We start from the raw sequence: 23,577 nt of genomic DNA on the forward strand, positions 1-23,577 counted from the left end.
TCTGGGCCCAACTGGCCTCATTTCCTCTTGGCAGATCCAGGCCTCCCTACACTGCCCACCTGGACAATCTGTCCACTTTGGAAAGACGTCTCTCTTCTCACACTGACCTCATTACTTGTTTGCCAGCCATGCAGGAACCACGCACTCCAAGCACCCAGTATTTCTCTTAAGGTCATGGGGGGGGGGGGCAGTTGTATGGTCACTGAGGGGCACATGTGGGATCTGCACAGATGCATGTTCATACATGTGTGTCCTGTGGGCACAGCACACATGCTTCCACTACTGTATGGTGTCCGTAGATACGTGCAGGGTGTGTGTGTGCCGTGTGTCTGCTGTGCACACAAGTTTGCGTCCACGTCGAATATGTGTTTGAGTTTACCCTCGTCTTTTCTCTGAATGTCCACATGTATTCAGCTCCAAGCAAGGCCAGGGGGGAGCTAGGGAGCAGCCCAGGGGATGTGGGGGTCACTCACCATGCCGTGTATCATACTGTCTCATCTGCACCTCCTCCACGCAGTCGGCCGGGAACCAGCCCGTGCGGCCTTTCACGGTCCCCTCCCAGAAACCGCCCTCCCCAATGCTGAGCACTGGGGGGACAGAGGCCAGAAAGGCTGTCAGGCAGAGCAGGGCCACAGGGACCAGGCCCCCCCACCGCCCCCCCCCTCCCGCCTCAGGCTCAGGTTCTCCCCACCCGCCCATCACCCTTCCCCCCCCCTTCCTTTATCCTCCTGGCGTTTTCCCTGGAAAGATTTCGGGATCCACACGGAAGAGAAACGAACAGATGGGCACAGCACAGGATGGGCATGTGGGGGACAGAGAGACACACAGATGGACACGCTCGTGGGGGGACAGGAGGCAGAGGCAGGGGCCACCATCCTGCTCCTGCTCTCCCAGGTGACCCCTCTCCTCCCATTCCATCCTTGCTGTCACCCACCCCAGGGTCACTGACCAGAGTGCAGGGTCACTGCTTTGCCAGGGGATTGGGCCACAGATGGACCAGGCAGGCTGACCCTCAGGACTGTTTCCTCCCCAGGCTCCCCTGGCATAGGGCACCCACGAAGATAGGGCCCCGATGATGGCAGAGAACCCCAGACTGAGGTTCCCCAGAACAGAGGAGCCCCGTGCCAGAAGCCCTCCTAATACACAGACACCCACATAATTGTCACAGACATCACCCACAATGGCACAGGCTCCCCACGGGCACAAGGATTTCCAGGGAAGAAGTCCCAGAAGTGACCTAGGGACCCCATAACCATAGGGAGTCTGTAATGGGATAGCGTCCTTCGAACACAGAGAACCCCGATGACACCAGCCCCCGTGACACAGAAACACCCCACGACGAGAGGAGCCTCGGTGGGGACACAGGGAACCCATCACGATGGAGGGACAGGAACCCCGTGCACACAGACCCTCCCGGGCACGGAGCCCTTCACGACGACACAAGGGGTCCCCCGTGGCAGATGCATCCCATCATGACCGCCGGGGCTCAAGTTCCCAGGGCGACCCCAAAATGGCATCAGCCCCTCCAGATCGCGGTGCACCCGACCCCGCCCCCCGCGCCCCTCACCCTTCACGGCCTCGCCGCGGTGCAGCGGGATCTCGCCCTCGCCCTGCGGGCTGTGCGCCTTCACGGCGATGAACTTGCGGCCGGGGACAGCGCTGTAAAGTTTCCGCTTCGGGCCGCGGGGCGGCGGCGCGGGGGGCGCAGGGGGCGCCGGGCCAGGGCCGGGCGCGGGGCCGGGGCCGCCGGGGCCGCCGGGGCCGCTCGGGCTGTAGACGAACACGTAGGTGACGGACGCGATCCCGGGGGGCAGCGGGCACGCGAAGCCGGCGCCCGGGGCCTCCATGGCGCGCGGCCCGGCCCCGCCGCCGGCCTCACCGCAGCCGCCGCCGCAGCGCCCGCCGCCCGCCGCCCGCCGCCGCCCGCCCGCCCGCCGGGGGCCCGGCCCGGGGCCGCTCCATGGGCCGCGCCGCCGCGCCCGGCCCGCTCCCGCCAGCGCACGAGCCGCGCCCGCTCAGGGCTCGGGGGCCGCGGGGCTGCGCTCCCGGGCGCGCCGGGCTCGCTCCATGCCGCGGCTCCCGCGCCCCGCCTCCCCGCGCGGCTCCTCCCTCTGCGGGCGGCGGCGGCCGGCCCTCCCCCGCTCTCCGCGGCCCTTCGCGCGCCCCCACTGGGAGACCACGAGCGAGGGGACTGCGGTGCGCGGAGGGCGGAGGGTCGGGCCGAGGAAGGCGGGGAAGGGGGCGGCGGGACCGGCCGGGGCGGCCAGGTGGGAGCTGGGGCGGGCGGGCGCGCAATGCTTCAGACAGCGAAGGTTACCGCCCAGCCAGAGGCGCTCCCCGCGCGCGGGTCTGCGCACCTGACCCCCGCCCCTCGCTGTCCGGCCTTGGCCTCCTCACGCCCTGACCGCTGGCTGTCATACATCCGGCGCCTTAATCCCCCTCCACCGGGGTCCTCTACTCCTTGGATACCTGCCCGAGGCCTATGCACACTGGTGCTGACCAGCTACCCCGACTGCTGTCCCCCGCTGGGCACCGAACCTGAGGCCTGGGTCCTCCACCTTCACCCTGCTCAAAAGCCTGCACTGGCTCCCTAGTACCTAGGCAGGCCGGATCCACATCCTCAACCAGTAGCTCTCTGGGACTGAGAAGTGGCCACAGCCCAGCCACACACATGGATACCTTCCTTTCCCTCCTCTGGGATGTTTATGATGGCGTTTCCAACACCTCAATATTCTAATCAAGCTACTCCAGCCCTTGCTACTGTCTCTCAGCCACAACCCCACTTTCCTCTGCCCTGTGATGCTGGTGCGATCTGGGGGGGTGGGGGGGTGGGGGGGCGGGGGACTAGGGACTCCCTTCCAGGCTCTGCCAACATGGGGCGCCAGGGAGCCACCACCTCCCTCCACCACCCACCCCACCCCATCTCAGCTCAAATGCCACTTTCTCTCCTTGGACCAAAGGTGACCCCCTCAGAGACCCTCTCCCTCCAGGTTCACCAAACTTCTTCAGCCCCCTCCTGGCCACTCACAGGACAGCGTCCTTACTTGGATCTCTGCCCACCTCACTGCTTCTTAGCCCTGGGCCCTCGCTGTCACTGTCCCAAGACCTTCAGGACCTCCTGCTACTAGCTCCCACCACTTCCAGCACTCTAGGTACCAACTAAATGTTTGTAGAAAAATAATACTGATAATTCTGGCGCCCCACACAGAGCAGGTCTTGCTTTTGCGTTTGCTACAAGGCGAAGGAACATACAAAAGATCAATGAAAGCAGGGCATCCACACAGCTCCAAGCAGGAACGACCCTCTGCAAAACAGAAACACCCAGAAGTTTGTTCTTTCAGCCCAGGGGTGGGGAACCTTCTTTCTGCCAAGAACTATTTGGATATTTATAACATCATTCACGGGCCATACAAAATTATCAACTTAAAAATGAGCCTGCTGTATTTGGTCAAACATTTCATTAACTCACCCCCAATGACTTGGCAGGGCCAGACGCAATGATTTCACGGGCCTTATACCGCCCATGGGCTGGACATTCCCCACCCCCGTTTTAGCCACTGGACTGTCCCACCCTTAAAAAAATCCATGGGACATGCAAAAGCTTCAGGGAGAACTGAGATGATTTGGGGCAGGACAGGCAGGCCTGGAGTCTGGGCAAGGACGCAGACAGAGAAGGCATCACAAATCAAGGCTAGCGAGCAAGGAGAATGACAGGTGATAAAGTGGGTTTTATAAGCTCCTGCTGCACCCCAAGCCCTCTGCAGAGCACAGGCTTAGAAGTCTGGGAATCGGATCTACCTGCCTCCTAGCTCTGTGACTTTGGACAAATCACCTACCCCACCTGAGTGTCAGGACCCTCATCCATAAAATGGCACTGACAGAGAACAGCCTTGTGCAGGGTCAAGGTTAAGCTAGACCAGTGGTTCTCACCTTCCGGCCCTTTAAATACAGTCTCTCATGTTGTGACCCAACCATAACATTATTTTCGTTGCTACTTCATCACTGTCATGTTGCTACTGTGATGAATCGTCATGTAAATATCTGATCTGCAGGATGGTCTTAGGCGACCCCTGTGAAAGGGCCGTTCGACCGCCAAAGGGGTCACGACCCACAGGTTGAGAACCGCTGAGCTGGACGATGCAGCCCAGCTGTCATTGTGAAAACAGCTGCTTGTGTGACACACTCACCAGTGTCTCCCCAGCACCTTCCCCACGACCCGCTCTGGGGAAACTGGGAAGCTAGAACAATGGCTCCTGCCCTGGCCAGTGTGGCTGGCTCGGTTGTTCGGAGCATCATCCCGTACACCAGAAGGTTGCAGGTTCGATTACAGTCAGGGCACATACCTAGGTTACGCGTCCCATCTTGGGTTGGGTGCGTATGGGAGGCAACCAATCAATGTTTCTCTCTCACATCGATGTTTTTCTCTATCTTCCTTCCTTTTTCTATAACATCAATAAAAATATGTCCTCCAATGAGGATTTTAAAAAAAGGAACGTTGGCTCCTGCCCTGGAGGTGCAGGAAGGAGAGATGCCTTAACCAGCGGCGGCTGGCCGGCACTGTGGGCCAGGGGCTTCTCATAGGGACCCCTCACCTGCCCAGATTCAGAAGGCTTCCGGAAGGAAATGACTTAGGTAGGATTAGTCCTACCTTACCGATGAGAACCCAGGCACAGAGGGGTTGGCTGACCTGTCCAAGCCTATGGTCAGCAGGAGCAAGGACTGCATGGACCCCGGCCATCTGTCTGCAGAGCCAGTGCCCCACTCACTCCCCACTGCACAGCCAGCAACGGCCAGTGGGGCTCTAGCCAGGTGTCTGTCCTGTGTCCTGGGGATGCCAAGTGCCTCATATGCCCCTGTTCTCAGGGTCCCACCGCTCACAGTAAAGGGTAAAGAGAAGAACCGCAGTGTCCTGGCTGGAGAGGTGGTAGGAAGATGAAGACTCCCCTTGGAGACAGGGCTAAGGACCACCTGCAGGTTTTAAGCTCTCCTGGAGCGGAAGCCATAACCCCTACCACTCACCACCTAGCCCTCCTTCCTGGTATGGCAGGACCCTTTCTAAACCACAGGTCTGATCAGACACTCTCTTCCCTATATGCTCCCTCAGCTGCCTACTGTCCTCAGAGGAAGTCCAGTTCCCACCAGAGATGAACGTGGGGGAGCTGCCCCGGCCCACGGGGCCTCACCTTCTCCCTTCCTCATCCAGGGAGATCTATGGGGGGAGTCCCCCACCCCAAGTCTCAGCCCACCAGGTGCTAGACACCGTCGACCTCTCCCTGGCCACCCCCATGCCGGCTCCTCCCAGCTTGGGTCCTGGCACCCACCAGCCCAGACCCTGTCGGGGCCTCCCATCCCCTCCTACCTGATGTTGCTCTGGCTGCCCCTGCCTGCGTCAGTGCCACCGACGTCATTCTCTTTGTCACCATCACGGTCCCGGTCTTTCTCCTCCTGCAGCCGCTGGAGCAGCAGCTGGTGGGGGAGGCTGCGCAGCGTGGGTCCAGGGGAGGCTGCCGGCTGCACCTCGCCCTTCAGGTTGATGTCACTGGCCGAGCGCTGCAGGGGCCGTGGGGAGGCCAAGCCACTGGGGCCGGCCAGCCGCCGCCGCTTTGCATAGCTGGGGGTTTCCCTAAATGGTACTGGGGGCGGGGGGGCACATAGGTGAGGCTCTGGGCAGCCAGATGGGGTGGCCAACTTGTCCTGGTTTGCCCAGGCTCTCAGATTTTAGAACTAAAGTCCTGTGTCCCAGGAACTGCCTCAGTCCCAGCAAACCGGGAGAGTTGGCCACCCCGAAGCTACCACTGGGTCACGTTCCAAACTGCCTGCAATTGGAGCTTCAGGGGCAGAGCCTGGTCTTCCTGTCGCCAGGCGAGGTCTTAGAACTGCTCGTTTCAGGGGAGACAGGCCAGGCCACATATTTGGTGACAACTCTCACCAGGTGCTGCTGTACGGGCCATGGAGCTACTCCACCCAGGAGACTGTGAGGGAGCATCTAGACCAGGGGCTGGCAAACTTCTGTCAAGAACCAGTCGCCGTTTCAAGCTTCGTAAGCCACACAGCCTCTGTTGCAGGACCCAACACTGCCGCCGCCGCAGCACAAAAATAGCCACAAACATATAGAAGCAAATGGGCTGTGGCTGAGTTCCAATAAAACTTTATTTAAAAAGCAGATGAGGATTCGGAAAACATGGTCCAACTATATGCTATTTACAAAAGAATTACCTCAGATCCAAAGACACAAGCAGGTTTAAAGTAAAAAGATAAAAGAAGATATTTCATGTAAATAGAAACCAAAAGAGAACTAAGTAGCCATAATCATATCAGACAATATAGACTTAAAGATAAAAAGTGTTACAAGAGACAGAGGACATCATGTTGATAAAAGTGTCGATTCATAGATAGATTAACAATTATTAACATATATTCATCAAACAGAGTATCAAACAAAAATAGGAAATAAACATTGACACATTTGGAGAAATAGATAGTTCTATAATAATACTTAAGGCTTTAACACCTCACTTTCAATAATGGATAGAACATCTACAGAGAAGATCAATAAGGACATAAAAGACTTGAACCAACAGACCTAACAAGATACATACATATGTGGAGAAAAACAGGGGGAGGGCAGGGACACGCCACAAAACAACAGCAGAACACACACTCTTCTCAAACGCACATGGAACATTCCTCAGGACAGACCAAAGCAAGTCTCAATCAACTTTATAACGCTGAAATCATACACAGTATCTTCTCCAATCACAGTAAAACTAGAAATCAAATACAGGGGGAAAAAGGAAATTTCACAAATATGTGAAAATGAAACAACACAATTTTAAACATCCAATGTGTCAAAATAGAAATCAGAAGGAAAATTAGTATATACTTTGTGAAAACAAAAACAAAAATACAACGTACCAAAACTTATGAGATTCGCAAAAGCTATACTATGAGGAAAATTTATAGCTGAAAACACCTGTTTAAAAAGGATTGAGGTCTCAAAAATCAATATCTTAATTACGTATCTTAAGGAACTAGAAAAAAAGATGCAAACCAAACCCAAAGCTAGCAGAAGGAAAGAAATAATAAAGGTTGGACAGAGATAAATGAAATAAAGACTAGATATACAGAGAGAATCAATGAAACCAAAGCTATTTCTTTGAAAATATCAACAAAATTGAACAAACCTTAGCTAGACTGACTAAGAAAAAAAGAAAAGATGGACACATGTAACTAAAATCAGAAATGAAATATGAGGCATTATACCAATCTTAGAGAATTAAGAAGGAATGTGAGAGAATGCCATGGACAATTATATGCCAACAAATTAGATAAGCTAGACGAGATGGACAAATTCCCAAAACTGACTCCAGAAGAAAGAGAAAATCTAAACAGGCCTATAACAAGCCAAGGGATTGAATCAGTAATCACAAATCTCCCAACAAAGAAAAGTCCAGCATCAGATAGCATTATTGATTACTTCTACCAAACATTTAAAGAATTAACACCAATTCTTCTCAAACTCTTCCTAAAAATGGAAGAGGAAGGAACACTTCCTGACTCATTCTGTGAGTAATTAAAAACTGGGCAAAGGACTTGAACAAACACTTCTCCAAAGAAGAGTACAAGTGGCCAATAAGCCCATGAAAAGATGCTCAGCACCATCAGCCATCAGGGAAATGCAACTGGAAAACCACGATGAGATGTCACTTTGCTCAGACTAGAATAGCCATATTAAAAAAAAAAAAAATGTAGAACCCTCACACATTCCTGGTAGAATTATAAAATGGTGGAAAACAATTTGGCTGTTCCTCAAAAAGTTAAATGCAGAATTAACATATGATCCAGCAATTCCACTCCTAAGTATATACCCAAAAACAACTGAAAACAGGTACTCAAGTAAATACTTTTCACACATGTTCATAGCAACGCTATTTACAATAGCCAAAAGATAGAAACAACCCAAGTCTCCACCTAAGGATGAATGGATAAACAAGATGTCATATATACAAATAAAAAATATTATTCAGCCATAAAAAGGAATGAAACAGTGATGCATTCTACAATCTGAATAAAGCATGAAAATGTGTTGAGCAAAAAGAAGCCAGACAAGAGTTACATAGTCTGATTCTATTTATATGAAATATCCAGAATGGTAAATCCATACAGGCAGAAAATATATTAGTGACTGACATGGGTTGAAAGAGGGGAATGTGGAATAATTGCTTAGTTATATAGGGTTTTCTCTGGGGTGATTAAAATGTTCTGGAATTCAATAGAATTGGTTGTACAACACTGTGAATGTACTAAATACCATTGAATTATTCCATTTAAAATAGTTAATTTTATGTTATGTGAATTTAATTTTAAATGAAATTTAAATCCTCAATTTTAAAGCCTGAATTTAAATACAAAAAATGCTGACTGGAGCTGGATTTGGCCTGCAGGGCATCGTTTGCCAAGCCCTATTCTAGACGCCTGTGACAGAAGTGTGGGCCATGGACCAGCAGGCTCACCTTGAGCTGGAGCGCCTTAGAAATTCGGAATCTCAGGCTCCATCCAGGTCCACTGAGTCAGATGTGATCAGGTGAGAAGATGTGACATGAGAGTGGGTAGGGGCCTCCCTAGTACACCTTCAGACACAAGTCCGTGTGGACACGGGCTTGAGTGTTCGCATGGGTTGTTGGGGGACGTGGGTCTGAAGGTGGCTGCTCCTAGGCCAGGGTCCTGTTTCAGGCCTGGCAGTCTAGAGGGGCAGGTGGAGCTGCCAGGAGGCCCAAAGTGTCCTGTCCCCTGAGGGTGACGGGTCCCAGCCTGGCAGACCCTGCAGGTGGGCTCCTTCCCTGAGGAAGAAGAAGGGGTAGAGGGGCAGAGCTTCCTCCAGCTCCTGTGTGCAGGCCCCACCCAGGTTCAGAGCTGGGATGGACACGGCAACCTGCATCTGTCACTGAGGGCGTGTCCTTGGAGTGAATGTGTGCAGAGGGAGTGGGGAGGACAGACCCCTGGGATGGTCCAGGTCTGAAGACAGGCTCTGCCATTAACCGGCTGTGACTCAGTTTCCCCCTCGGGAATCGTGAACTAATAATCACTCATGGAGGGTGGGTTGCTGAGAAGGTAAGTTAGACAACAACAGGGTTCATAATAAATACTCATGACTACATTTGCCTGTGGCTCAGGGACATCAGGCTGTATCATCTAAGTGTGCATGTGACAAGTGAGCAGAAAGAGGTGAGCGGCCACAGAGCCAATCACCACCGGCCTAAGTGACTTGGATGCTGGCCCCAGACCTGGACCCACCTACAGCACTTCTAACCCTAACCAGAGAGCGCACCCTGGGCCAGCCAGGCAGTCAGCTGCCATAATGGTGCCCCCAGGAGCCCAAGCATCTCTGTCCACGCCACAAAAATGAGAGGCAGCTGGGGCCCTCCTGCTGCTCAGCTTGGCTCAGGCAAGCCTCCTCCCTTCAATCAGCTGGACTGAGGCCATGGCCAGAGTCCAGACCCACAGAACCGAATCCCACATGAGGTCAGAGGTGAGAAGTGGGTGCAAATAATCGTAAAAGATCATTTTTGCTTAAGAGAAATGGAGGCACAGAGGCCCTAAGCAGCTTTCCCACAGTTAGAGGACCACAAGCAGAAGAGAGACCCCACACGTCCTCGGACCCAGATCCTCCCAGGCTGACAACCACTGCAAGCTCGAGCCCAGCCAGACTGAGATGTCTCCTGCCCAACAGTCCTCCAACCTCAGCACAGCTCTGTCAGCCAGAGCCCAACCCGACACCACTTCACTCAGCAGATGGACGCTGCTGCCCTGGACCCGCCCACACCCAGGACCTACTACCCATTTCTATGGTCCCGGCCCTGCTCGGGCATCAGAGGCCCTTAAGCGAGCCTTACTGCTGAGAGGTCTACTCAGGGGAGATCCTACAGAGCAGTGATGGCAAACCTATGACACGCGTGTCAGAGGTGAAACGCAAACTCATTTTTTGGTTGATTTTTCTTTGTTAAATGGCATTTAAATATGTAAAATAGATATCAAAAATATAAGTCTTTGTTTTACTGTGGTTGCAAATATCAAAAAATTTCTATATGTGACACGGCACCAGAGTTAAGTTAGGGTTTTTCAAAATGCTGACACGCCGAGCTCAAAAGGTTCGCCATCACTGCTATAGAGAAAGGTCCTTAAAGGTGAACTTGGCCTTAATCTCAACCCCAGTCCAAAATTCAACCCCAGACCTGACAGTAACCTTACATTACAACCGAGAAGGGCCCTAGCCCTAAGACCCGCCCTGGCTCGCTGCTATTCATTGTTACTCACGGCAGAAAGGGGAGCCTGGGAATCTGTGTTCCAGAGAAAGCCATGGGCAGAAAAGCTGGGCCAACCAGGACACAGGGGAGCCAAAAAGGGAGCCACTATGTGGCCAGGTACCTAGAGGGGTGGCCTCTGGCCAGAAAATACTCTTCCTAGGACAGATCTCAGACCAGCCCACAGCCCCAGGGACTGGGGGGAGGGGACCTCCCTGAGGCTACATGTGAGGCGTGCCCTGTGCTCCTGCCTGCCCTGGAGTCGAGACTAGATGGCATGTCTGGGTTTTTTTCTGGGACTACAAGTCACTCACACATCTGGCCTTGAGGACAGCACCTCATCCCTGTGTGCTTGCATCACACTGATGTGACCCTGTACGGGAGGGTGACCCTGTCATTGAACCTCATTCTTGCTGTGGGCAGGGGCTCACAGCCACTGTCCCATACCCCCGGCTAGTCCTACACTTGACCTATTGGGAAATCGAGCCTTGACCCTAATTTCAACCCCTTCTCAACCTCAGCGGATCCCTAAACCCAGCACTGGCCCCAACCAACAGCCCCAACCTAACCATGCCCTTGACCTTGACATTGACCTTGACCCTGACCCTTTGTCCACTCTGCACAGGCCCTTCCCTTCCCTCAGCCCATTCCCCAGCCCTGCAGGGGCCACAGATGGACTCACAAAACAGAGCACAGCTGGCAGCCAGGGCTGGAAGAAGCAGCTCAGGGCATGAGGGCTCCCTTGTCACGTTCCCACTGACCCCAGACAACCCCCACAAACCCACCTTCAACTTGGACCTGGGGTGGGCAGAACTCACCGACATCCGAGTCTTTGTGGGTCTTGATGACCTCCGCCAGTTCAAAGTTCCCCGCGATGATGGCCACCTGGTGTGGGAGGACGGGGGAGGCTCAGTCACACCACACTCCCCATCCCTGGGCCCTGGTGGCTCCTGGGGCTCCTGTCTTTGGGGGTTGGTGGCCCCAGGTTCGGACCCTGTCCCCGCCTAACTCTCCCACCAGTCTGCCCAGGACTGAGGGATGTCCTGGGACACAGAGCTGAAATCAGAAGAGCCCTGAGCACACAGGGGCGTGCTGGTCACTCCACCTATTCTCTCAATGGTCCCTCCACACACCACCTTTCCTCTCTGAGCCATGGCTCCCCACTGCCTCCCTCCTGTCACCCTCCCTCTGCCCTTCCCTCACCCCTGCATCTGGTCCTCCCACAGGCCCTCCACTGCCATCTCGGCACCTGCTGGATAGCATGGCGGCCTGATCTGCTCTCCCTACATCTCCTTGGTAGGCCCCAGCTCTCTCCGTGGTCCCCAACTCCTCCCACACATTTCAGGAGACATGGACACCCCTCCATCTAGTCATCCGGTGCAGAGAACCAAATCCAGCCAGAGAAAGGACTCAGAAACATACCGAAATTAGTCAGGAGCTGGGACCACCCTTCTGACCCCCGTCACCTCTGCACCCTCCTGTCTCTGGAAGGTCAGACCCACATCTGTTCTCCTCTGGCCCCAGAGCCCTCTGACCCACCTGTCCCAGAAAGTGAGAGTTCACCATCCACGGTGACCACCCCCATCAGTCAGTCCCCCACTGCTGGCCACCCGGTCCCCCACCCCACCCGGGGGAGATTGCCTCAGGGAAGAACCAAGATCCAGAGAGGTCTAGCCACAAAGAGACAGACACCCGGGGAGTGGCTTCTCGCTCCTGCGCATTCTGGTACCTGGAAGGCCGTCTGGCTGTTGTAATTGCGGACATCCTTGTTGGCGCCGCGGAAAAGCAGGACGCGAGCACAGCTTTCCTGTTGGCAGTGTGGGAGTGAGGGCCATGGGGTGACAGCACGCACCCACACATTCAGAGCACACACGCATGGCATGAGAGGAGCAGGGCAGGAGTACACACCAGGTCCCATCTGGCCCAGGAGGCCCAGATGCACACAATGCACACCTGTGATTCAGAACACACGTGTGTTCAGGAAACAGACATGCACACGTAGGCCTGCAGGGCCACAGCTCACTGCAGACGCAGAACAAGCATGCATGGAGAGACACCGGATCAGACATGTACACACATGTAGTCACTGCACGGGATCACCCATACCCACACACACGTGTACACCTACAGTCACACCTGGTTGTAGAGGGCACAGATGTGCAGGGCCGTGTTCCCCGAGGCATTCTGGGCCCCCATGTCAGCTCCGTAGAACAGCAGGTGCTCCAGGTGCTGCACGTGCCCAAAGCGGCAGGCCTAGGGGAAGAAGGAGGTGCTGCTGGGCCTCTGACAGAGCCTGGGACCCCCACGCTTGCAGGGGGGCTGGAATCCCAACTCCTGCAGAGAGAGCCAAAAATGCCCCTACGCCCGACAGAGCCCAGGACCTCACCCCCCTGACAGGGCTCCCTGCCCACCTGGTGGATCTCCTGCCAGCCATTCTCATCAGTGGTCCCCAGCTGAGCATGGTCGTGGAGGAGCAGCTCACAGCAGAGGGCGTCCCCGCCCCCCAGGGCGCTGTGGTACAAGGGCGTCAGGCCACGGCTGTCCTTGTAGTCAGGTGAAGCGCCCAGGTCCAGCAGGGTCTGAGGGCGAGGAGCCTCAGTGTCCACGCTGGACCCAACTTCCTCCCCATCTTGGTCCACATGCCCCTCCAGACCCGGCCCCACCGGTACTAACGGTCAAAGCCGCGGCGTTCCGCTGGCGCGTGGCACAGTGCACAGCCGTGAGCCCGTCGCGTGTGCGGAAGTCCAGGTGGGCACCACCATTCCTCAGCACCTTCAGTAGGTCCGTGGCATTGTCCAGCTGGGCCGCCAGACTCAGGGGACACTCTGGGTTCAAGGGACAGAGGAAGGTTATGCTCCGGCCACTCCAGAGCCATGCCCCTTCCCCCACTGCTTCTCACCTCCTGAGTCAGGGTCGTGGAAATTGGGGTCTAGCCCCTTGTCCAGCAGGCGGGCCACCTTGTCTGTGCTGTGCAGCTGGACGTAGTCCATGAACTTCTTCAGGTTCGCCTGGAACACCCGGCCATCCTTGTCAGCCCCATCACAACCACCATCATCAGGCCGTCACCCACCTTCCAACAGCCAGATTCAGGCCTCCTGGGAAGCGTCCACGCTGCCCCGGCTCCTCGCCTGATAGTAGCGCCTCAAGGCCACCCAGGCAAGGACCAGCCCACCCACCCCCCGTCCCCATCAGGGCTCTGTTAGTGGGTCTAAGGTGGCCTGTTTCTTCCCTGGCCCATATTCCACATGCGCTTGCCCCCTGGCAGGCCTCCCGGGGTCTTCTCCACCTACAGGTGGCCCTGCTTGTGCCAGGACCTTGCCCAGCAAAGCCCCCGAGTCCCTGCTGCTACAGAAGCTTCGTGCACAGGCAGGTGCCCGGCTGGAAACACACAAGCACACCAGAAACGGGAGAGGGCAGCACGGGGACCACCCCACAGGAGGGGGCCTCCTCAGGTTGCTCAGGACGACTGAGGGAGAGGCCTCAGCCGGATCCAGGGTGGGTGGTGTCAGGGTGGGGCAGCTGGAGCCCAGGCAGGAGGAGACACAGGGCCGTGGTATGAGGTTGCAACTCATCCCAAAAACAAGGAGGGCTCACTGAAGAGCAGGAGTCACCAGTGTCACCTGGCCAGCGGTGCTCAGTGGTTGAACATCGACCTATGAACCAGGTCACAGTTCCATTCCTGTCGGGGCACAGGCCCAGGTTGCAGGCTCCATCCCCAGTGTGGGGCTGCAGGAGGCAGCCGATCAATGGTTCTCTCTCATCACTGATGCTTCTCTCTCTCTCTCCCTCTCCCTTCCTCTCTGAAATCAATAAAAATATACTTTAAAAAAAAAGGAGTCACCAGTGTCCTGTGGGACTTTGGAGGAGAAGTGACCATGGGAGGAACCAGGGTAACGGGTCACAAAGGGGCCACAATAGTCTCTGCAGCCACAGCGTCCATTGCTGACCACCACGTGCTCTGGGCAGCAGAGAAGTCTGGCATGGAGATTCCAAGGTCACGGAGGGGTCACTGGGACACAGAGGGGTCACTGGAGCTTGTCTAGGCTCCAGAGAAGTGCCCAGCAAGCAAACATCCCCTGGCACATGGGAACCTGAGGTGGGAGCTCAGGGGGTCCACCTGTCGGGAGGGCCCCTAGCACGACCTTGCCCCTCCCGCATTCAGAGGAAGCAGCAAGGTGCCCCCTCGCAATGGCATCGGGAGTGACCCACAGGGTGTCCCGGCACAGGCCCGAGTCAGGCAGATCTGGGTTCAGCCCAGCTTCACTGGCTGCAGTGAGCAAGTCACTTAACTGCTCAGGACTCAGTACCTTCCTGTGCCACACAGGGTGACAGTCCCTTCCCGGAGGGAACTAACGAGATGCCTGACTCCAAGTGCCCAGCCCTGGTGACCACGGAGTGATCCCCTCTCCGCCAGTGACCATGGTGGTGCTTGTTCACTTCTCTCCCCTCCCCTGCCCCAGGTTCTCACCAAGGCATGTGCCCCATCGCACTCCATCCTCCTGAGCCAGGGTGGGCCAGAGGTTCTGATCCTACCAGAACCCGGCACCAGACCACCTACCCCAGACCCGTGAGGCCTGGAGTCTGCCCAGCCCTCCAGCCCCCACCCCTGCTCTGTGCCCCTGACCACAGGACAAAATAGGCTGAGCCGAAGCCGCATGGCTGCCTGCTTACCTTCGTGTGAAGCTTGGCAAACTGCTTATCATCGATGAGGTTCTGGGCATACACTCGCCTCTTGTATCGAAACTGCTCGGGTAAAAATAAGGCAGGGAAAGGCATCCTCCTGGGCTGAGTGAACGCTCGCACAAAACCAAGTCCTGCTTACCTCTGCGGCTCAGGCCTCACGCAGATCACCCCCTCAGCACAGAACCCCTCTCGCCAGCCACACAGATCCCATCCCCACCACCATGGGCACAGAGCCAACCAGCTCAGAGGGACACATGCCTCGCCTAGCTGTCCCTGGCCTGCAGTGGGCTTTCTGTCTCATTCCTGCCCCCAGGATCCCCGGAAAAACCCCACTCCTCTTCCAAGACCTGGATTCAGGCTTCCCTTCCCTGACACCCACTCTCTGAGCAGAACTGACCCAGGGCCACCACAGAGGCCAAGCCAAGTCGGAGCTCAGCTACCATAATGCTTATTTCATTGTTCACTGCACTTGGCATCCCTCCGCCCAAACCACGAGTCTGTGCCCCATGCCTGACAGGGCACTGCTGGCCTTTACAGCACAAATGGGTGAGCAAATGAGGAGGCTTAGGTTTGCCTTCACAGGCTCCCGGGAGGGGCTGACGACACACAAGATAACGCGCTGGCTTACTCCACACACGCTCTGGGCGCACCCCTGCTCGCACCCCAACCCCTGGAATCACGCTCTGGGCTCCCACCGCACACGCTGCTGACTGCAGGCCGGCACACTACTCCCTGCACACACACACACACACACACACACACACTCACACCACGCGGCTCGCTGCACGCACCGCACACACAATTCACATGGCTCCCTGCACACAAAGCCCCCGCTCCCACACGAACTGCTCACGCCTCGGAGCTCAGTGGTGGCACCACGCGCGCCCTCCTCCCGCCCGGGCCGCGCCCGGCCGCCGCTCACCTCCAGGTAGGGCAGGGGCGTGTCCAGGTTCGGCGGGTACTCCTGCAGGAGCCGCTCCTCGTCCAGGAACTTGCCCGCGCGGCCCCGGGAGGGCGGCTGGAAGAGCCCGTAGTTGAGCGCGTCCTGGAGGCTGTGGTTGAGCGCGCAGAGCACGCGCTGCTTGGCGGCCCACACGGGCGCGGCCGGGTCCAGGCGCAGGCACTTCTGCGGCGGAGCGGGCGCATGAGCGCGGCTGCCCTGCTCGGCAGCGCAGGGCCCCGTGCCCCGGGCTCCCCGCGGGAATCCGGGACTCGGGAGCCCACGCTGCGGACCGGCGCCTCCACGGCCACCAGCGAGGCCCCGCCCGCCCCAAGGGCGGTGCTTCCCCGGGCCCCGCCCCGCGGGGCGCTGGGGAGGGTCCCCTCCGAGGCGGCGGGGGAGGGGTGAGTAGCCGCGGGCCGGGGGTCCCCCGCGCCCAGCTCGGAGTGCACGGCGGGGGGCGGCCGGGTGAGGGGGCGGCCGGGGCCGGGCGCGGGCTCACCGTCTGCTGCAGGTCCGGGATGCCTACACGCACGACCACGGCGCCGGCCCCTGGGCCGTCCATCCCCGCGCCGGGGCCGGGGCTGCTCGCGGCCGGGAGCGGGGTGCTCGGGGGCTCCACGCGGCGCCCCGGCCCCCCCTCGCCCCCCGCCAGGGCCCCGTCGGTCGCGCTGTGCGGGAGGGGGCCGGAGGGGGCCGGGGCCGACGCGGGGGACAGCGGCGCCGAGGGCTCCGCAGGGGCGGCGGCGGCGCGGCTCAGCTGCATGGGCCCGGGCTCCGCGGCGCTGCTTCCCCGGGGGCGGGGGCGGCGGGGGGAGGGGGCCTGCGCCGGAGGGAAGCGGGGGCGGCCGGGGGGCTGCGCCGAGGCGGGGGCGGTAGGGCTCGGGGCCAGCCCGGGGCGGGGCGGGGCGGGGCGCCTGGGAGGGTCCTGGGTGAGGTGGGAGGGGGGTGCGGAGGGGGCACCGGCGGGCGGGGACCTGGGGGCTGCCGAGTGCGGGAGCCCTGGGCCTGGGCGTTGGGAGTGGCTCCGGCTGCGCCGAGCCTCCGCGGACCTCGCGGGAGAGGCGGCGAGGAGGGTCCTGGAGCTGGGGAGGGGCGCCGGGACGAGGGCGGGCGGGAGGAGAGAGAATCGGGGATTAGTGTCCGGGAGCGGCTGCGCCCCGCTCTCCCGACCTCCCCGCTCGACCCCCCCTCCCCGCCCCCCACCACCACCACCACCGAGGCCCGGGACTGACAGGTACGGAGCCTGCCCCAGGCCCGGGTCGACGGTGGGGACCTCGGGCGGGGTCGGGCCTGTGCGCTCCTTGAGCCAGGCCACCTCGCGGCCACCGCGTTCCGCGCGGCTCTCCGCCGAGTTTGGGGAGCAGGCTCCGGACTCGGAGGCCCGCCTCGCCTCCCCACCCCCTCCAGGCTCCAGGTTCGCCCAGATCCGACGCCCGACGCCCCCTCCCCGTCACCTTAGCGACGGCAGGATGGGGGGCGCGACCTATGAGGAAGGGTTTAGGGGAGGGGGCGCTACTAGACTCCACCTGCGGCAGGAAGAGAATTTTAGTTTTACCCGTTGTCGTGGCAACGCAGGAGGGGTGGCGAGTGGGTGGAGGAGAGGGGAGCGCAGGGAAGAACTAGCTCTGGCACCACCACCCCGCGGAGCCTGCCCGGCCCCCCACCCGCGGGGCCTACGGAACTACCCCAGGGCGTCCAAACGCTGCACCCCAGGGCCCTGGGAGCAGCCGCCACTAAACGTCGCAACATCCCTAAACCCCAGAGAAATACCTCCTGACTCCCCCAGAACTCCCCCAAAACACGGCCATGCCCCTCCCAGCAGAGCCGCGCACCCTCTGGGAAGGCACACTGCGAACCCTCACAGCGCACACTTGTGAGCCCTCACAGCCCGGCCAACATGGGGCACCCTGGCGCCTGGAGAAAACTCGCTGACCTCGGCCGCCCCCACCTTCTCCAGGCGCAGCCCTGGATTCCCTGGGCTCCCAGGAATACACTTGAATGAACCCACACACAGAACACCTCCCGGGCCCTCCCCATGGCAACCTGGAAACACCCTCACCCCACGCGGAAGTGTTTGACATTCCCTCCAAGAACAGCCGGCTCCCCACAGAGCCACCACCACCACCAGGGCCTCCCACCACACCACCCATGCCCATCCCTCTGCCTCCAGGGCAGCCTCTGGTCCCCCTCCTCCCCAGGGCAGGAGCCGCTTCCCAAGGGCCAGCTCTACCCGCTGAGGGAGCCCTGGCCCCCTCCACCCCCATCCACCTACTTTAGGGAAAATCTCTGTCCCCCAGGATCCACTGACCCCACAGAGCCGAGCCTCCAGCGCTGACTGTGGGTCTGTCTGTCCCACTTTCTCAGCAGACACTCCCTGCCGGGAAGCGTTGCCCCAGGATGCCCAGACCTCCCACCTCCCTGTCCAGGCTCTTCCCAAGGCCACTGGCCTGGCCTGAGTGAGGGAGCTGAGGGTCCCCTGGGGACTGGAGCAGGATGGGAGGGGTGGGGAAAGCGGGGAGCAGGAAGGGGCGGTTGGAAGCCCACTTATCTGCAGGAAGCACCTTGGGAAGCATGAGAGTTTGGGTTTCCTGGCCCAGCCCTGGTGAGAGGAAACGACTGCGTCCGGTGCTTGGTGTCTCCACCATCTTCCTGCCCCTTCCCGCCTCCTCCCTCCCCAGTCACCCCGGCCCCCAACTCCATGCCCACCCAAAGCGGCCCTGCCACCCCCCATCCATACCACTACCACCTCCACCTGCCTTTGCTCCCAGCGGCTCCTCCCATTGTGGCCACTGCAAGGCCATGGACAAGCTCACCGAAGTCCCTGACAGATGCCAGGAGGAGGCTGTGCCTCTCCCCCACCCAGACTCGGAGCAGTCCTAGTCCTTCACCAACTCCCTGGAAACCTGCCTGATGGCCACATACCCACCTGCCCACCCAGACTGGACCTCACAGGGCCCTTCCTGCCTCCCCAGGCCTCCCTACCTGAGCCCTGTGCACTGATGCCCAGCCCCTTGGGAGAGACCCTCCATCGGACTCATGGTCTCCTCTTGGCCCGGCTCAGCCCAGGGTGATAACAGAGCCTCATACAGTGCTGGCTCCGCAAAGAGCATGGCACACAGGATGGCACATATGCATGAAATCCAGGCCCACACTCCCCGGCTCCCCCACCACCCGCAGCAGCAAAAACAGCACACCCAGAAGCCCTGCACCCACATCGGGGCCTCTGTGCCTGCCGTGTGGTGGGTCTGCAGACATGGAAGCCAAGGACGCGGGTGTTTGTGCTCTTTATTTTGTTGAGACTAGAAGACCCCAGGCTCCTGTCCACCTGCCTCAGTAGGTCCACCTTTGCCTGGACCAGCCCTGCCCCCTTGCCTCCCTTGCCTCTGTCCTTGAAGGTGAGGATTCACCTGACCATGGCCTCCCTCCTTCCTTCAGGACCAGGGTCCCAGAAAGATCGTTGTTCCCTACTTCTTCCCCACATTCTCCCACCACAAACAAGCTTCCTAGGGCCTTGGGGAGCACATGTGAGCTAAACACCCAAAACAGTGCCTGGCACAGGGCAAACCCAGCCCTGGATGGAGCCTGCCCACTGGCCCTCTCTGCTCCAGCCTTCACTCCACCTCCCCTGAGGCCCCAAGTGCCTCCTGGTCAACTCTTCTGACAAGGTGTTTGTCTCAACTGACCTTCACTGCAGCTCAGGTGTGCCCCCTCCTTCACCCCTCCCTCCTCCTCTAACCCTCCTGGGGCCACTTCCTCACTGAATTCCAGCCCTGCCCTCCTCGTGCCTCAGCGGCCTAGACCCATATCCACCCTGGAATAACACCATAAGCTTTCTTTCCTGGCTCACCTGACTCCTCCTTGAACCTCACACCCTTGGTTTCCAAAACAACTCATGGGGGCAGGGGCTTCTGCAATCAGGCCTTCCCTGTCTGCGCTTCCTTTCTGCCCAGTCTATACTCTTTCCCCCAGTAGACTCAGCCCCTACCCCCTCACTCCCATCTACTTCTCTGTCTTCAGCAGCACCTACTGTCAGGTGCTGTATGGGACTCACTAGTTTAGTATCTGTCTTGCCACCAGAACATGGGCTCTCTGTGGGGAGGGAGCTTGACCTGTCTGGTTGCCAATGTGTCCAAGGTCTTGAAATCGTGCCTGGGGCACAGTAGGTACTCAACATGCATTTGCTGAGTGGATGAATCAAAGCTTCCGTTCTAGGCTGTTCACACCTACCTGCCTTCAGGACAGACATCTCCCAAACTCCAGATGAGTTTGTAGGAGGCAGGAATCCTTGAAGGTTCAGTTGATTATAAAACTGGATCTGGTCTTTTCTGTGGGTAGACTTTTTTATTGCTCCTAGTTATTAATGCCTATCAGTATATTTAGGTATTTTTTCATCCTGAGTCTGGTTTGTTAAATTTTCTAGGAAAAATTTCTAAAGAATCTTTTTTTCATCTTGTTTATCATCTCTATTTTCTATTTGTTTAATTCTAATCTATTTTTCTCTGCCTTTTCTTTTATTTCTATGATTCATTTTCTAGTTTCTTCAATGGACACTTAAGGCTATAAATTACCAAATGCCACTTTAGCTCTGTCCCTTAAGTTTTGATAAGTAGTATTGTTAATTAAACCTTGTTATGACTTTCTAATATCAGTTATATTTTTTGGCTTGGGAATTGCAGAAAAGTATGCTTATTTAGAAGTATGCATATTTTTGTTAAATTTATTTCTAAGAATTTTGTTATTTCACATTATTGCAACTAAACTTTTCAAGTTTCATTTTATAACTGTTTATTGCTAATACATAAAAGTACACTGATTTTGCCGAAACCGGTTTGGCTCAGTGGATGGAGCGTCGACCTGCGGACTGAAAGGTCCCACGTTCGATTCCAGTCAGGAGCATGTGCCTGGGTTGCGGGCATATCCCCAGTGGGAGATGTGCAGGAGGCAGCTGATCGATGTTTCTCTCTCATCGATGTTTCTAACTCTCTATCTCTCTCCCTTCCTCTCTGTAAAAAATCAATAATATATATATATATATATATATATATTTTTTTTTTATTGCTTAAAGTATTACAAAGGGTATTACATATGTGTCCATTTTATCCCCCCGCCCTAGACAGTCCCCTAGCCTCCCCTATCCCCCAATGTCTTATGTCCACTGGTTATGCTTCTATGCATGCATACAAGTCCTTTAGTTGATCTCTTACCCCCCTACCTCCTGCCCCGCAACCCTCCCCGGCCTTCCTGCTGCAGTTTGACAATCTGTTTGAGGCAGCTCTGCCTCTGTATCTATTATTGTTCAAAAGTTTATAATGGTCCCTATTATCCATGAATGAGTGAGATCATGTGGTATTTTTCCTTCATTGACTGGCTTATTTCACTTAGCATAATGCTCTCCAGTTCCATCCATGACGTTGCAAATGGTAAGAGTTCCTTCCTTTTTAGAGCAGCATAGTATTCCATCGTGTAGATGTACCACAGTTTTCTAATCCATTCATCTACTGATGGGCACTTAGGCTGTTTCCAGATCTTAGCTATGGTGAATTGTGCTGCTATGAACATAGGGGTGCATATATCCTTTCTGATTGGTGTTTCTGGTTTCTTGGGATATATTCCTAGAAGTGGGATCACAGGGTCAAATGGGAGTTCCATTTTCAGTTTTTTAAGGAAACTCCATACTGTCTTCCACAGTGGCTGCACCAGTCTGCATTCCCACCAGCAGTGCACAAGTGTTCCTTTTTCTCCACATCCTCTCCAGCACTTGTCGTTTGTTGATTTGTTGATGATAGCCAGTCTGACAGGTGTGAGATGGTACCTCATTGTTGTTTTGATTTGCATCTCTCGGATGATTAGTGACTTTGAGCATGTTTTCATATGTCTCTTGGCTTTCTGAATGTCCTCTTTTGAAAGGTGTCTATTTAGGTCCTTTGCCCATTTTTTGATTGGATTGTTTATCTTCCTTTTGTTAAGTTGTATGAGTTCCCTATAAATTTTGGAGATTAGGCCCTTATCGGATATGACATTGGCAAATATGTTTTCCCACACAGTGGGTTTTCTCGTTGTTTTGTTGATGGTTTCTTTTGCTGTGCAGAAGCTTTTTATTTTGATGTAGTCCCATTTGTTCATTTTCTCTTTAGTTTCAAGTGCCCTAGGAGCTGTATCAGTGAAGAAATTGCTTCGGCATATGTCTGAGATTTTGTTGCCTTTGGATTCTTCTAGAATTTTTATAGTTTCCTGTCGTACATTTAAGTCCTTTATCCATTTTGAGTTTATTTTTGTGTATGGTGTAAGTTGGTGGTCTAGTTTCATTTTCTTGCATATATCTGTCCAATTTTCCCAGCACCATTTATTGAAGAGACTATCTTGGCTCCATTGTATGTTCTTGCCTCCTTTGTCAAATATTAATTGAGCATATTGGTTCGGGCCGATTTCTGGGCTCTCTATTCTATTCCATTGATCTATATGCCTATTCTTGTGCCAGTACCAGGCTGTTTTGAGAACAGTGGCTTTATAATACATCTTGATATCTGGTATTGAGATCCCACCTACTTTGGTCTTTTTCAGGATTGCTGCAGCTATTCGAGGTCTTTTTTTATTCCAGATGAATTTTTGGAGAGTTCGTTCTAGATCTCTGAAGTATGCCGTTGGTATTTTAATGGGAAGTGCGTTGAATTTATAGATTGCTTTGGGTAGTATGGACATTTTAATGATGTTGATTCTACCAATCCATGAACACGGTATGTTCTTCCATCTGTTTATGTCTTCCTCTATATCTTTTTTCAACGTCCTGTAGTTTTCTGAGTAGAGGTCTTTTACCTCTTTAGTTAAGTTTATTCCTAGGTAGCTTAATTTTTTTGGTGCGATGGTAAACGGGATTGTTTTTATAATCTCTCTTTCTGAAAGTTCACTATTGGTGTATAGAAATGCCTCAGATTTCTTGGGGTTAATTTTGTATCCTGCTACATTGCCAAATTCATGTATTAAGTCCAGTAGCTTTTTGATGGAGTCTCTAGGGTTTTATATGTATAATATCATGTCGTCTGCAAATAAGGACAGTTTTACTTCCTCTTTTCCAATTTGGATGCCTTTTATTTCTTCTTCTTGCCGAATTGCAATGGCTAACACTTCCAGTACTATGTTGAACAGGAGTGGTGAGAGGGGGCATCCCTGTCTTGTTCCTGTTCTTAGGGGAAATGGTGTTAGTTTTTGTCCATTGAGTATGATGTTGGCTGTGGGCCTGTCATATATGGCTTTTATTATGTTGAGGTATGATCCTTCTACTCCCACCTTGCTGAGAGCTTTTATCAAAAATGGGTGTTGAATTTTGTCAAATGCTTTTTCTGCATCAATTGATATGACCATGTGGTTTTTTTCTTTCAATTTGTTTATGTGATGTATCACGTTTATTGATTTGCGGATATTGTACCATCCTTGCATCCCTGGGATAAATCCTACTTGGTCATGGTGTATGATCTTTCTGATGTACTGCTGGATCCGATTTGCTAAGATTTTGTTGAGGATTTTGGCATCTATGTTCATGAGGGATATTGGCCTGTAATTCTCTTTCATTGTGTTGTCTTTACCTGGTTTTGGTATTAGGGTGATGCTGGCTTCATAGAATGAGCTTGGAAGTGTTCCTTCCTCTTGAATTTT

General features: G+C 55.5%; 1 protein-coding gene across 6 annotated transcripts in view; it reads right to left on the reverse strand.

Annotated features, from left to right (window-relative positions):
• The window catches only part of SHANK3 (SH3 and multiple ankyrin repeat domains 3), a 48,659-nt gene extending 31,966 nt beyond the window's left edge, over positions 1-16,693 (reverse strand). For 5 of the 6 annotated variants that reach the window (XM_036311308.1, XM_036311307.1, XM_036311311.1 and 2 more), the window contains exons 1-12: positions 16,427-16,693; positions 15,907-16,110; positions 14,973-15,044; positions 13,201-13,309; positions 12,975-13,126; positions 12,713-12,880; positions 12,438-12,554; positions 12,031-12,108; positions 11,120-11,186; positions 5,360-5,633; positions 1,568-1,770; positions 474-587 (exon numbers count right to left, since the gene is read on the reverse strand). In XM_036311308.1, the coding sequence (XP_036167201.1) occupies positions 474-587; positions 1,568-1,770; positions 5,360-5,633; positions 11,120-11,186; positions 12,031-12,108; positions 12,438-12,554; positions 12,713-12,880; positions 12,975-13,126; positions 13,201-13,309; positions 14,973-15,044; positions 15,907-16,110; positions 16,427-16,690 (1,822 nt within the window). In that variant the 5' untranslated portion in view covers positions 16,691-16,693. Of the gene's footprint in view, positions 1-473; positions 588-1,567; positions 1,771-5,359; positions 5,634-11,119; positions 11,187-12,030; positions 12,109-12,437; positions 12,555-12,712; positions 12,881-12,974; positions 13,127-13,200; positions 13,372-14,972; positions 15,045-15,906; positions 16,111-16,426 lie in introns of those variants that run through there. The other variant, XM_036311312.1, reaches the window with a different exon arrangement.
• Between the last annotated feature and the right edge of the window lie 6,884 nt (positions 16,694-23,577).

The sequence above is a fragment of the Myotis myotis genome, unplaced genomic scaffold, assembly GCF_014108235.1.
Source record: "Myotis myotis isolate mMyoMyo1 unplaced genomic scaffold, mMyoMyo1.p scaffold_m19_p_54, whole genome shotgun sequence".
Lineage (NCBI taxonomy): Eukaryota > Metazoa > Chordata > Mammalia > Chiroptera > Vespertilionidae > Myotis > Myotis myotis.